The sequence below is a fragment of the Macaca mulatta genome, chromosome 7 (genome assembly GCF_049350105.2).
Source record: "Macaca mulatta isolate MMU2019108-1 chromosome 7, T2T-MMU8v2.0, whole genome shotgun sequence".
Taxonomy (NCBI): domain Eukaryota; kingdom Metazoa; phylum Chordata; class Mammalia; order Primates; family Cercopithecidae; genus Macaca; species Macaca mulatta.
In genome coordinates this window covers 124,308,996-124,324,556 of record NC_133412.1, presented here as the reverse complement: position 1 = coordinate 124,324,556, position 15,561 = coordinate 124,308,996, and the positions used below count along the sequence as shown (strand labels likewise).

The 15,561-nt window shown below is 41.8% G+C and overlaps 1 protein-coding gene across 9 annotated transcripts in view; it reads left to right on the top strand.

Moving 5' to 3' along the window:
- Positions 1–7,285: 7,285 nt before the first annotated feature.
- TRIM9 (tripartite motif containing 9) overlaps positions 7,286–15,561 on the top strand; it is a 119,395-nt gene continuing 111,119 nt past the window's right edge. For all 9 annotated transcript variants that reach the window (XM_077941000.1, XM_077940998.1, XM_077941002.1 and 6 more), the window contains exon 1: positions 7,286–8,281. In XM_077941000.1, the coding sequence (XP_077797126.1) occupies positions 7,460–8,281 (822 nt within the window). In that variant the 5' untranslated portion in view covers positions 7,286–7,459. The remainder of the gene's footprint in view (positions 8,282–15,561) is intronic.

Here is a 15,561-nt window from a genome sequence, read left to right as displayed (position 1 = left end):
CCTTAATTATTACAGCTTCAAAATAAGTTTTAAAATCAGTTAGTATGACTCAAGTATTATCTTTTTTTCAAAATAGTTTTAGCTGTTCTAGCTTCTTTGCATATTCATGTACATTTTAGAATCAATTTATCAATTTCCACCAAAAACAAACCTTCTGAAATTTTTACTGGAAGCATATTGAATCTATAGATCAATTTGGAGGAAATTACCATTTTAGCCATATTCAGTCTAAGTATATATTTCCATTTATTGAATATAGCATATTTTTCTGCTTATTGAAGGAGAAGTAGGGGCCTGTGTGGGTAAGAGGCAAGGAGGAGGAGGGCTCACCCCCCTGCCTCCATCCCACATGAAGAGGAAGGAGTGAGCTGCAGCCCCTCTCACATTCCACTTTCACCTCCATCTGTTTTGCTTCCAGTGTGGAGCTGCCATGGACTGACAGGAATTGTGACAGCTAAATCTGCCCCTGGCCAACCTTGAGGCCCAAGCTGTCAGGAATGGGGAGGGCAGCTTGTTTGCTACAGCTGTCTCTGGGGCACGTGTGGGACTCCCCGGTCTAGGAATGTTGCATGCCCCTACCTCAGGGTCCCCTTGGGAGAAGATTCACACTGCTGGGGTGGGGACCCCACAGGGGCTCGGGTGTGTATCTTTCCATTTATATGTATCTTTTCATTTTTTGAATATAGTATATCTTTTCACTTATTGAGGTCATCTTTAATTTATCTCTGGAATGTTTTATAGTTTTCAGTGCCGCGATCTTGCACATATTTTGTGGAGTTGATTTTCTTAATGTAAATGGTACAGTTTTTAATATCAACTGCTCAATGTGCATGGTTAGTACATAGAGATACAGTTGAGTTTTGTACATTCAATGAGTTATCTTCATTCTGGCTGAAGGGAATATGAATAATTCCTGGTTCTGTGTGTACTCTTAGAATTGTTTGTATTACAATTCCAATAAGTGCTCTTTCCTCAGAGTTGTTACTGTCCAATCTGGTAGAGGTTCACCCTATACATGCACATATTGTGTTCAGTCAAAAGTCCAAGCAAACCCTCACACAGATATCTGAAACTCTATCTCTTCACTCTCTGCAAATTCTAGTTCTTTTGGCCTTCCCAAAATTCTCTGTCTCTTCAACTAGGGCTGACTGGTGAGCTTCATTTGGGTTCCTCTTCTGTGTTCCAAAGTCTGGAAATTGTCATCTGGTAGAAATCCTGGCTGAAGGTAGGGCTCATCTCTGTGTTGCCTTCTCCAAGGAATTAAAGTCCTACACGTCCTGCCAGTGTCTGACAATGGTTGTTTCTTATAGTTATTCCTGCTTTTTAGTCATTGATGGAAGGAAGATTACTCCCATATGGACAAAAGAGGAAATTCTTCCCCTTTAATTTTTCATGTAATAAATTCTGTTGATAGTTTTCCTGACACTCAACTATATTTGCAGTCCTAGGAAAAGCCCTACTTGGTCATAGTTTGTTAATCTTTTTATACAAATCTGAAATTTATTTGCCAACATCCTATTTAGCACTTTTACATCTAACACTTAGTTTTTGGGCCATAGTTTTTGATTTATTGTGTTCTCTATTAACTATATGATCATGTTTTGTTATTAAAGTTATGATGACTTCATCAAGTAGACTGGGAAATAGTACATATTTTTCTTTAGTTTTGATTATTTCAATACCATTAAAGTTGCTTGTTTTAAAAAAATTAACTAGAACTCATCAGTGCAACCATCCTCTCCTTTTTAATGATAAATCTGAAATTATCTTTCACATCCCTTTTATGGAGGTTGGTCTATTCAATCTTTCTACTTTGAGGGATTAATTCAATTAATATAATTTTGCCAGAAAGTATCCCTTTCCTTTAGGTTTTAAAAACTGTCGTAGAGTTTCACAGAATATTTTCCCAATGTGTGTTAATTTGCAAGTTCTATTTTACTTTCCATGGAATAAATAGTTATATTCCTTTCCCAGGCCTCATAATACATGTAATGTTTTAATATTATGTGAGAAAAAAGGATACCAAGTAATCCCTCCAACAGAAACATTTTATTCCCCACCTTTCCTTTCTCATTTCTTCTTTCTCCCCAGAATCAGTTCCTTAGGATGCTTTCAGGTCACCACTCACTCACTCCTAACCCATTCTGAGGACTCTGTTAAGATTTATTTGTTATTTAAAAGTCTTCTCAAGTATTTTTCTCAGATGGAATGTGAGAGTGCTCTATTCTTTAAATTCTTGCAAATATTCTTCTTTGACCAGACAAGCAAATGATCTTTTGGCAGGCTATAAAATATTGAAGCTGTGCTATGGTTTGACTGTGTCCCCCGAAGTTCATGTGTTAGAAACTTGATCCCCAGTGAGAAGGTGTCAGGGGTTGGGGCCTTTAAGAAGTGTTCAGGTCAGGCCGGGCGCGGTGGCTCAAGCCTGTAATCCCAGCACTTTGGGAGGCCGAGACGGGCGAATCACGAGTTCAGGAGATCGAGACCATCCTGGCTAACACGGTGAAACCCCGTCTCTACTAAAATACAAAAAAAATTAGCCGGGCGAGGTGGCGGGCCCCTGTACTCCCAGCTACTCGGGAGGCTGAGACAGGAGAATGGCGTGAACCCGGGAGGCGGGGCTTGCAGTGAGCTGAGATCCGGCCACTGCACTCCAGCCTGGGCAACAGAGCCAGACTGTGTCTCAAAAAAAAAAAAAAAAAAAAAAAAAAAAGAAGTGTTCAGGTCACAGGGGTGCCACCCACATGGGCAGGTTAATGCCATTACCATGGGAACAGGTTTCTTATCGCGGGAGTGGGTTTCTTATAAAAGGACAAGTTCAGCCCCCTCTTGCCCTCTCATCTTGCCCTCTCTCTGCCCTTCCACCATGGGATGATGCAACAAGAAGGCCCTCACCAGATGCCACTGTCTTGATCTGGGCCTTCCCAGCCTCCAGAACCATGAACCAATATATTTCTGTTCCTTATAAATTATCCAGTCTGTGGTATTCTGTTACAGCAACAAAAATGGACTATGACAGGGTGACTTCTTTTACTTTTAGTAGGCTGTAGAATTTGTTTCACATTATTTTCACCTGTAAGGTTGTAGAAAGAAGTCCAATGCCAATCTGATTATTTTTCCTTTACAATTAAGCTGTTCTTTCTGTGTGGGAGCTTATAAAATGATCTTTTTTTTTTTTTTCCCTTCTGAGTTAAGAATTGTGTCCGTATATAATGGGGTCTTTTTTCATGAGTGTCATCTATAATTCTAAAATCCTTTCAATCTGTAATTTTATATCTTTTTTTGGTTCAGGGAAATGTTTTCCAACTATGATTTTTTCCTCTACCTGTGTTATTTCCTCATTCTGAGATTCCTGTTATTCACAAGTTAGGTCTTCTGGATTTATCCTCCAGCTCTCTTACCTCCATATAGAATTCATTAAATCTTCATTTTCTCTCATTCTCCAGTCTACCCTTCCCAAAGCATCAGTAATATATTACTTACAATAAGAAATACTACAGAATTTGAATATGGCCATCTTCCAGTAGCACTAAATGGGAAAAAGCTCATAATTCACTATAATAATCACATAATTAAAATTACCAAAGAATATCAACAATAAATAAATATATGTTATTAAAGAATAGTACAAAATTACAAGTATAAAATTTAATATTAATGGACTAAATGGGGTAAATTATTACAGAAAAAGAAGTTTCTTCAGAATTTCTATTGAGAATAGAAACATCACATTTATCACTTTTCAAGTGATGCACTTTTACAAACCACATGCAGCAAGACCCTTATTCAAATATGTTAATAAAATATGTGTACATACATGTCAGATAATCTTAAAATGTTAGAGCCTAAGATCAGCTCCTTTCCCCTGATTTACCGCCACCCCCTCCCCCCCACAACTAAGGATAGACTGCTCTAGGACAGAATGTGGAAAGAAAAACCTTTCTTCTCTGAGTTCATTCTTTAGACTCACAGAGACTGTTTTGTTAATAATCAAGTATTGTAGTCAAAAGCAAATAGGAAAGCAACTCAATTTTTCATTGAAAAACATTTATCAAAAAAAGAAAAACATTTATCTGTTTTAAAAAATGCAAAAGCTATTACTGCATTTTAAATGTAATTGCTCTCATTGCTAAAGAACATAATTTGGGTGAATAGGAAGTTTCAGAGGATAATTAGGCACTTTACACAAAAGAGAACATCTGCAGTCATCCCAGGAATGATGAAATTACAGGGTTATCAATCCTTGTGCTTCAGGGCATGGACTCATCACCAGCTGGAAGACAGAAGATATTCCCTCAATGGTATATTTCTATAATATTATCAATTACATTTCAATTTTTATTCCCCTTTAAACAAGTCATTGGGATGCTATAAAGCACATTATGGCCAAATAGTGCAACATGAGGGTAAAATCTTCAAAGGCCTTCAAAAATATTTTAAAGAAATGAATTCAAGAAAAATAGTAAACTTTTGGCCGGGCGTGGTGGCTCACACCTGTAATCTCAGCACTTCAGGAAGCTGAGACAGGTGGATCATTTGAGGTCAGGAGTTTGAGACCAGCCTGGCCAACATAGCGAAACTCTGTCTCTACTAAAAAAAAAATACAAAAATTAGTCAGGCATGGTGGTGCACACCTGTAGTCCCAGCTACTCGGGAGGCTGAGGCACGAGAAACGCTTAAACCTGGGAGATGGAGGTTGCAGTGGGACGAGATTGTGCCACTGCACTCCAACCTGGGGAACAGAGCAAGACTCCAATCTCAACGAAAAAAAAAAAAGAGGAAAAAAAGTAAACTTTCAGGGAAGGTAAGCAGACTATCATAGAAGTTAACAAAGAGCATTTTGTGTACTTATCACATTCAGAGCTTGAAGAGAGTAGAACTCAGCACTTGTTGAATGAATGAATGAACAAAGGAACAAACTTATATGTGCCTGGGTTCCAATCCCAGCCTCACCATATTTGACCTTGAGTACTTAACTGTCTTTGTGTATCCTCAGTTTATTTATCTGTAAAATGGGAATAATTGTGCCTATCTCTTCTTGTAATTATAGGGATTTAACCAAGTAATGTATACAAATAAATAAACCCCCTGTTTGGAACAGGGTGAACTCTCAACAAATGAGTCATTTTAAGAGCTCTCCTAAGATTGACTGATTTAGCTAATTCCTAACCAAACAGATCTAATAAAATCATCTCAAGCGACTTCATAATAGACCAAATCTTACTATATTGACTATATTATAAATCTGTGTTGTTCTTTTTGTGAACCCAACACTGCATTACACCATGAGACATCCTCTAAGATTCTCCTTTACTTTGAACTAAGCATAAACTTTCTGCTAATAAGATCTCTTAGATGATATACTATCATAAGCAGAGTTCAAACTCATACGAAGTGTAACAGCTGCTCACCTTGCTGGTCCAGGGTATTGTGATTTGTGGTCAAATGCATACAAAAGCCATAAAAGGACACTCCTTTCTAATATTTTCTCAATAATTAATTTTCATTACAATTCAATTAAATTATACTATATTAAATTAAGTATAAGTAATTTATCTTGGGACCTATAAATTAAGTGTATCCTACAAGTGCAGCTAATGTCCCAACCATACCTGAAGAAATTTTATCTGTGTCTGTAAACAGAGTACATATACCTTTGGATGCTCTGGTCTCCACTAGCTGAAAGCCAGCTTAAAAATAAATCATATCACATGTATGATTAACATGGCTTTAAATAACAATGGGGACTTTATTCCCCCACACAATGATCCTACTGTTCTCATTGCAGCTAAAGATGTCGAAAAGATAACCTAGTTTATGGGACAATTTCTACAAGGGCAGTGTTATAAAATGTCCATTTTTTTTTTCTGGACAATAAAGTACTTTTAAATTATCAACATAGCTGCATATAATGAAGTTATCTCGTCTGGAAGGTGGAAAATTGGAACATTTCTAGAACTTGCAAAGAGTTTTTGTCCTTTACTTCATGAATCACTCAGCAAAAGCCAGCTATGTACTATTTCAAATGTTACTACCTCAGAATGTCACTTGACTCAAAGATTTTCCTTTCCTTTTCTTCTTCCTCCCTCCCTTTCTTCCCTTCCTTCCGCCTTTCCTTTTTCCCCTCTCTTCCTTCCTCCCTCCCTCCCTCCTTTTACAGGGACTAACACTAGAACCACCGCCTCACCACGCCCCTCATTGGAGGAAACAGAAAGGCACACCATGCTGTAAGCTATGGCAGATGCTCAGGGCACGTGGGGTTGAATAATGCTGTTTGGAGTCAAACACTGAGACTCCGCAGCCACACAGTGATTCATTTACAGAGCTTTACTAAACTACGGGCACTCAGAAATAGACAAACTATTCTTGCCTCAATAAAACCAAAGGCCTTGCGGGCCTCGTGAAAGCTCAAGCCAGGTGCTTTGGGAGGCCGGGAGGAGGAAGAGAGATCCGTGGAAGGAAGCACGTTCACACCATGTCACTGAGGCCTCCGGGCCGAGGTATAATTTAAAGCATGAAACGAAGGGGTCATAGATTCTGACTAATGCTGACCATTTCCATCGGTTACCCAGCTGAATCTTATGGCGACACTAGGAAATCGACTTTATACATGCTCTTTAGGAAACGAGGGACGCAGGATGAAAGAAGTCAAGAGTGTCGCCAGGGCTTGCACCAGCGCCGTCAGACTCCCGCGATGGGGGAGCTCCAGGGCACGGAGTCAGCGGATTTACTGAGACGGAGAAAAGCCCCACTGCCGTGCAGAAGCCTAGGCCCGGGTGAGGCGCCTGCGAAGGCTGCCAACAGCGGAAGAGAAGGGGCGTCCTCCGTGTTGCGCAGCATGCGCCCGCGGTAGGTGGGCGCGGAGCTCAGAGCTGGGAGCCAAACGCAAACGCTGGCGAGAAGCCCCAGCCCCCTCCGCCAGCCCACTCGCTGCGGGGAGGGGTTTCTCACGCCCTCAGCTCCTGGGAGACTGCACCGGAGGTCGGAAGGAAGCGGAGCGAGGATGAGTCATCCCGCCTAATTCCTCCTTCCCGGTCCCCCTAGCCTCCGCACGCCGGCCCCCTCCAGAGATCATGCAACCGCGAGCGAAGACTCCCCTATATTCAGACTCTACCGAACCCCCTGCGGCCTGCGGAGACGAGGAGACGGACGGGTCTCGTGGCCAATGAGAGCTTCGATCTCGTGCCCGCCGCCCAATGGGCCGCGGCTCATGGGCCGGGGCGGGACTAGGAGGGCAGGAGGGGGCGGTCCGGGCTGGCGCGCGGCGCGGCGGCTCCGCTGCAGCGACTCACAGAGCTAGCGCCTCTCCGGGTGTCCTCGCCAGCACTGCGCGGGAAGGCGCCACCACCACCGCCGCCGCCGCCGCTGGCCAGGGTGCTGGACAAGACGGGCCCGTCGACCACCTAGCCAGCTCAGGCACCCGCTGCAGCTGTCGCTGCCTCCTCCCAGACCGGTCCCCATGGAGGAGATGGAAGAGGAGTTGAAATGCCCGGTGTGCGGCTCCTTCTATCGGGAGCCCATCATCCTGCCCTGCTCTCACAATTTGTGCCAGGCGTGCGCCCGCAACATCCTGGTGCAGACCCCGGAGTCTGAGTCCCCCCAGAGTCGTCGGGCCTCGGGCTCCGGGGTCTCCGACTATGACTATCTCGACCTGGACAAGATGAGCCTATACAGCGAGGCGGACAGCGGCTATGGCTCCTACGGGGGTTTCGCCAGCGCCCCCACTACCCCGTGCCAGAAGTCCCCCAACGGCGTCCGCGTGTTTCCCCCGGCTATGCCGCCACCGGCCACCCACCTGTCACCGGCACTGGCCCCGGTGCCCCGCAACTCCTGTATCACCTGCCCCCAGTGTCACCGCAGCCTCATCCTGGATGACCGGGGGCTCCGCGGCTTCCCCAAGAATCGCGTACTGGAAGGGGTAATTGACCGCTACCAGCAGAGCAAAGCTGCGGCCCTCAAGTGCCAGCTCTGTGAGAAGGCGCCCAAGGAGGCCACCGTCATGTGCGAACAGTGCGATGTCTTCTACTGCGATCCGTGCCGCCTGCGCTGCCACCCGCCCCGGGGGCCCCTAGCCAAGCACCGCCTGGTGCCCCCGGCCCAGGGTCGTGTGAGCCGGAGGCTGAGCCCGCGCAAGGTCTCCACCTGCACAGACCACGAGCTGGAGAACCACAGCATGTACTGCGTGCAGTGCAAGATGCCCGTGTGCTACCAGTGCTTGGAGGAGGGCAAACACTCCAGCCACGAAGTCAAGGCTCTGGGGGCCATGTGGAAACTACATAAGGTGAGTCCTGAGAAAAACCCACTCCTAACTCGCTGCGTCTTCCATCATCCGGTTTTGCAGCAGACGGTCCCCGTCTCTTGCGCACAGCGCATCCCAGTGGGGGCGCAATGCAGGTGCCTTCGATGTTTACCTCCCCGGTCTGGTGCATTGCAGGAGGCACGGGGGAATCTTAACCGGCGCACGGGGGACTTGAATGCCCCCACAGAGTTGTTGCGGGGATGTCTTAGAGCGGGTCTCTCGGGGCGCGCTGCCTGCGAGCGGGACGCAGGACGCCCCCTCTCCACGGCTGGTCTGTAGCCAGTGGCCGCGGCCAGTGTGTTGGAAAGCACTGCGTAGCTGGGTAGAGCCGCGCCAGTGCCCGGGGCCGCTAGGCACGCTCGAGGGCAGGGCGGGCTGCGAACCCCCGGGGAGGGACTGGAGTGGGGGCGGTGAGGTCGCGCGGACGGCGGGAGTCTGTCGCTGCTGGATAGGCAGACCTGGTGAGGCACGGCGGAGGGTAGGGGAGACGCCGCGGGCGGAATACTAATGAGCCCGGCTGTGGGCCAGACCTGGCTCTGGAGCTGGAGAGAACGCGGGGTCCTGGTGCCACGTGCTCAAAAGACAGACTGGAGAGGGCAGCCAGCGGTCGCCATGGCAACGCGACGTGCAGACTTGGTCCGGAACCCTTCTGGAGTTGGGACCTGGGACTAGAGTGTAAGGACCGGAATTTGCGAAGTCGCGGCCTGGAAGCCAAGGTGCATCTCCTAGGGAAACCTCCTCCTCCCAACTACACACACACCCACTTCTCCAGAATTCAACCTCTTTCCTCTCAGTAGTTATATGTGCAAATATGTGCAAACTTTGGGACACCTGTTACCAGATTTATCTTTCCAGTCTCTTTTAATGATATTTCCACATGGCTAGACACTAAGAGGCTTTAGCAACATGTTAGGTCGTGCCACTCCTCTGCTCAAAACTCTCCAATTGTTCCTATGCTTCTCAGCCTGTCCTTGGAATGGTCTATGAGGCCCTACATGACCTCTTTTCCATTTTGGCCCCCTCGACCTCATTGCCTCCCACTTACTCCCTCTGCTGTAGCCACACTGCTTCTTGCTGTTCCTCAAGTGACACCAGGCACCTCCCCACCCCAGGGCCCTTGCATTTAGTGTTCATTCAGCCTGAAGCTCTCTTCCCCAGTTACCTGACATCCGAATGAGTCACTTACTTGCATCCTTCAGCTCTTTGCTCAGGTATCATCTTTACAGCACCACCTACCCAGACACCCACTAGTTCCCTCTCAGCTTTGGTTTCCTCAGTAGTATTTATCCTTGTGTGGCATGCTATATATTTTAATTATGTTATTTTTGTATTTATCTATTGCTCCCTGTACACACACAGGCATAAACGAAATAAGCCTCATGAGGAAGATTCTTATAATATGCCCACACTGCTTAGAAGGAAGGGAACCACTCTTGAAGAGATGTGTATGAATTTGCTTTTCATTTTTTTAGATGACCCATTTAGTTGGAGCTGTGGAGTGCAGGGCAGGGATTCAGGATGATTGGAAGGAGCTTTTCTTTACATCACTGAGTTGCATACCCAAGGATGAGATAGAGTAGTGAAGATGGTGCCCAGGCCTCATCTGTGGCCTCACTCAGTCTCCCAGAATACCTTGGAGACTAGAAAGGGTAGCTTTTGCAAGTTGCCAACCCTGGAGTTAAGGCTGAAACATTGATATTTTGTTTACAGCAAGGAAAAAAGTCATTAATTTTCAGCAATCAGTGAAAGTTTTCTCAACTCCTTAACCCAGTTGAATGTGATCCATGTTTACAGTCATTCTATTCTCACATATAACCTATTAAATCATATTAGTACTGATGGAGATTTCATTTAGCACAAATTGAAGCCTAACTGGGCACACACCACTATTTTCAGAACAGTTGAATTTAAATTTTTGAAAATGACATTTAATTTTGAAAGTTTTCAAAACTTGAGTTCGCAGCCAGTTTCTTATTCATATTTTGATTTCACTTTTAAACTGCTAATTATAGTCCCTGTTAAATTGCCCTACAAAGTATCCTTGGAACTAAAAAACTAATCACTCTGGAAAAAGAATTTAGAGTCACAAGCTAATTAGGATGGGTAAACCACAACATTATTATTTTTTTATGATGAGCCTATCCTTGATCTATTAAGACCAAAAGAAACCTTTAAATCTTTGTCAAGCCCCTTGTCAATTTGAAATGTTAAATCATTTGTTTTATTGGCAATAGAAATTATGAGTAGACAGACACTGGTGCTGCCTGAGTTGAAATTTAGATATCTACCTACTGAAAAAGAATGTTAAAACCCTTGAGACATGACGTAAGTAGGCTAGAAGACCATTTATTCTCTGATCTTTTGCACATTCTTTCCAAAACAGTAAGTACACATAATTTTTGTTCAGTCAATAGGAGGATTACTAAACTGCCAAGAAAAAAATAAGACAGAAGGATGACATATTTTAACATTCACTTGTCATCTGTTAGATGAACAACAAACATTACTCCTCCACCTTATTTACTTAATAAGGAAGTTAATGTGTTAGCAGCCAGTTTTCTCATATAGTTTATGTTTTAGTTAATGGTACTTCTATCTCCACAAAAACTCACGGTTCAGAATTTCTATGCCCTGCAAGAATAGGACAGCAAAGAATTATACTAACTATACTAATAGGACAGCAAAGAATTATACTAACTGCCCAAAGTTGGGCAGTTAGTTATCAACACAGGTTATTACTAGACCTGAAAAGTTTTCATTCATATTCTATCATATTAGTCATTTCTACTGGTAACGCAAGTCCTGCAGAGAAGTATTTCCCACAGGCGTAAATCATCATCTTACACACTCAAGATACAGTAAAATGGCTGAAGTTTATTTTTAAAGTGGTATTAAAAACATCTGGTTGAAATTCACTAGTTTTCAACTGGCCAGATTAAAATGTTTTTCAGATATTTGTGGCCTTCAAAAATCCATGAAAAATAATAACACATGAATAATAATAATAATACTGGTCTTATAAGTCAAATATTTGGTAGCAGTTTTTATTTAGTATCAGTACTTGCTATATTCCTTTATTCAACTTAACTCATTAAAAGAATTATAACACCAAAAAAGTGATTTTGTAGATACTTTAAAATGGACAATTGAAACCACTACTATTACTTTGTGATTTTAAGGAGTTCACCTACGTAAATCCTGATATTATCCTTGAATTCCTGGTGTTTCAATAGTCAGTGAATCAGGGCTGGGTGCAGTGGATCACGCCTGTAATCCCAGCACTTTGGGAGGCTGAGGCAGACAGATCTCTTGAGGCCAGGAGTTTAAGACCAGCCTGGCCAGCATGTTGAGACCCCATCTCTACTGAAAATACAAAAATTAACTGGGCGTGGTGGCGCATGCCTGTAGTCCTAGCTACCTGGGTGGCTGAGGCAGGAGAATTGCTTGAACCTGGGAGGCAGAGGTTGCAGTGAGACGAGATCTCACCACTGCTCTCTAGCCTAGGTGACAGAGTGAGACTGTCTCAAAATAAAAAAAAAAAGAAGTCACTGAATCAGTAATATAATTGTAATGATCCTTTTGTGTTCATGCTATGGAGCAAAGATTTTCTTTTCCTTTCTATTCTAAACACCATTCTTAATCTTGTCTCAGATGTTATTTTTCTCTTACCTTTGTTTTTATAAATGAAAATGTGCAATTTAAATAGTATTTTAAAATAAACTGTCAGTTAATATGTCTTCAATTCCAAAATATTCTGGAAAAAAATATCTGCTTAGCTTTATGGTGGCATCTCATTAAAGATTTATGTAGCAAAATGTGTTATATAATGCCACTAAAATGATATTCAGTTAACTCTATGTCAGCAGTAAACACAGTATAGTCTATATATTCCTGTGGTAAATGTAACAGGCAGCATATGTTCATGTTTTTACATTTCTTTTGTACAATTAGAACATTCTGTGTGCCATGTAAACATTTTTACAGATATTAAGGAAAATGTTACAGAGAAGACAGTTACTCCTTTTTGTACCTAGGCATAATGGAAATAACTAGATAACAGGAGATCCAGATTTGAGAACCGATGCTGCCACTTACTTGCAGGAAACTTCTTACAAGTGTCATCACCTGTCCGTACTTCCCACCTACAAAGATGTAAGGGAGTTAAAACTATATTTGTGAAAGGATTTTGATAAGGTAATTTAAATGTTTATAATTTACTATTTCAGTTCAACACAGCCATAAACTATTCATGTAAAACAGAAGTCAGTGTCTCACCAGTCAACAATTACTGCGTAAAAATCTCATCCCCCAACTTGGGGTGCTTTTCTGGATCCTTTCAGAGCATAGGGTACAGTCCAAAGCTGCTCTGAAAGGTGGCCTAAAAGAGTGAGCCTCTTCCTCATGGGTCCAGAGAGAATATTCAGTTGAATTAAGCTCGAGAAATAAGAATACTATACAAAGATTTATATATTAAACAAAAGTATTCTGTTTCTCTATAAGAAAGCTAGAATAGCTGTTAAGGCTTAGTTTTTTTCATATTCTCCAATAAAGATATTGTTACCAGTTTAAAGTAGCAGAAATTGTTTCTCCTGTATATGCCATGAAAAGATGCTATTAATTGGAATTTCAGGTCAAATCACAGTTTGCATAAAGTAAGAGACAATTATCACAGCCATCTGTTCTTGTGTAATGAGAATAATGTACAGGGAACATTTGTCCTTACCATCAGTATAATACATTGCACTTTCCTCACCTAAACAAGTTGATGGACTTTTCAAAGTGTATATATGCATACAACTTAACTTTGGCATAGAGAAGGATAGAAGAACCTATTACAAGATAAATGTTTAAGAAACCAAATAGTTATAAATAAATATCATTTGTTTATCAGTTTTATCAGGTATTATTCATTGAAAGGATCAGAAACCCACTTAAGTGATCTCAGAGGATTTCATGGGAACCGAAATAAAATCAACTCACAAGAAGAATGGAACTATAAAGCTAGAAACTAAGTTCACTCTCTGTATCAGTCAGGTTGGACTATGCTCCAGTCACAAATCTTTGAATCTCAGTTAATTATAACAGCATCTAATTTCTTACTTATTCATGTTAGTGTCCACTGAGAGTCTTTTTTTTTTTTTTGCTTTAGCTTGTTTGTGTTGGTTTCCTGCCACTTGCAACCAAGAAGTCCTGAATTATAAAAGCATATGAATTAACACATGTAAATACTTTATTTGAAGATTCTAATTTTTATTCATCCTAGATATTGTCTTTAGAATATTTTGCTTAGAAGGCTGCATTCTGATGCCATAAATACAAATAGAGGGGCAGTTTTTGATTTAATGAAGCAGAAATCATATCATATTCAATGCTATCTACCCATTCATCACTGGGTAGCTTTTATTAGCCGTTTGGTTGTTTTCTTCAGCCATTTTTATTGTGAGGTTGTTCACAAAGAGGCCGAAGAGAATTTTTTTTTAACCAACTTGAAATTACTCCATGTATGTAGTGATGACACTTTTAAGAACATTAGGCCAGACCAGAAGGTTCTGAAATCGAACTTCTGCCAATAATTGATTTGTTTTCAAAGGCAAGAAAACTTCTGAAGATATGTATGAGCACTCCACGATTCTTTTTGTTTTATCTATACTCTAGGTCAGCATTTCTCAAACTCTGCTTCCACAAATTTTCCATAGTTAAATAAGTTTGAGATTCTCCATTCTGAATAGGCTGCTGGTAGTTCACATTGTACATTGTATCAATACACCTATATATACACATCCTGCAGCAAACAAAGCCACTTGATTCAATGTAGCATTTTTCCAAATTTGTCCAACTTTGGAAACTCCCTTAGAGTGCCACACAAGTTTGGAGAACACTAGTTCAGGCAGTTATTAGTGAATAAGTTAGTAAGTAATTGTTATTCATTTTTTGTCTATGTAGATTAGAATACCTAAAACTATGTCTGCAGCAAACCTATCCTCACATCTTAAATCTTGCTTTAATTCTTAAAGCAAATGTTAAAAGTTAAATTTATTTTATTTTTTAAACATTGAAAGTCAAAGGGGTAAAAATAATTAACATAAGTTTTGTAGTATTTATATGTATGACTGGAATACATGTTGTCCCCCTTTTTATTGTAAATGACAAAAAATGATTTTAGGCATGAGGAATATTAATGTAATATAATAAAAAAAATCACTTCATTCTACTTTAGACTGCTTTTAGGTCTTGTATACACGATACCAAATGACTGGTCTAATTGAGTTTTTCATTAATCTGTGGTAGATAAAAATAGATTGTTTTAAAGATACTTTTGATAAGCAGAAAAAGACAATATTAAAAGCTTAAAACTTTAATATTGCTCTGGGGACAACATAGCATAACAACTTATGAAGGTAAATGCTTGTTTAATACATTCCAGGTTTTGCTAATATTTTTGTATTGACATTTGGGGTCAATTTTTAACCTTAGAACAAGAGTTATCTATAGAATGGCCACCACAGTGTATCTACACTATCAGAGACCATCTAGGTTTTGTTAAGCAGCATATCTAATTCAGCCCAAAGGACATCTCAAAGCCAAAATCATTCCCCTGTGCTCTTCTCACAACCCTAAACTGGGCCTCTATCCTAAACTGAGAACTAACTCCAAGTGAGATTACCCAAGAAAACCCAAGCAAAATATATTTAACAGCAGGTTTTCTTTTTTTCTAACTGCATCTGTGTCAGGGAAATTGACATCATTTCACTTTTGTTTGGCCCTGGTTTTGCCTTCTTTTTAAACTATCCAGTCCTAAAGTGCAGCATGTTGGCCATGGGTCTAGTCACAGTCCCATCTGCCCGCTTAGCTACCTTCTCCTTGACACCCTCTGACCTTCTCCATAGAGCCCCTCCCTTCCTGTCTACTAGGCTTGCCCTCCCCCAGTTTCTTAGACCAGACCTTCAGATCACCAGACCAACTAACCTGGCCACACCCAGTTGAGATGAGTCAGCTTCCACAGCTGACCAGACCAGCCTGCCAATGGGGAATCTGATGCTGCTACCCCACCCACCAGAATTACACCTGCACCAGCAATGCCCGCCACCTCCCCCCACCCCAGCTGTGTTTAATTGCAGACATTCTTTTTATTAAATAACTGTAGAGAGGGAGTTTTCTTCATTTTGGCTGATTCAGTTTAAGCTGAAAAAGCAATAAAACTTTTTTTGAGTGTCTAGTCATGAATAAATAAACATCATTTACTCCCCCTCCCCGCCAATCTT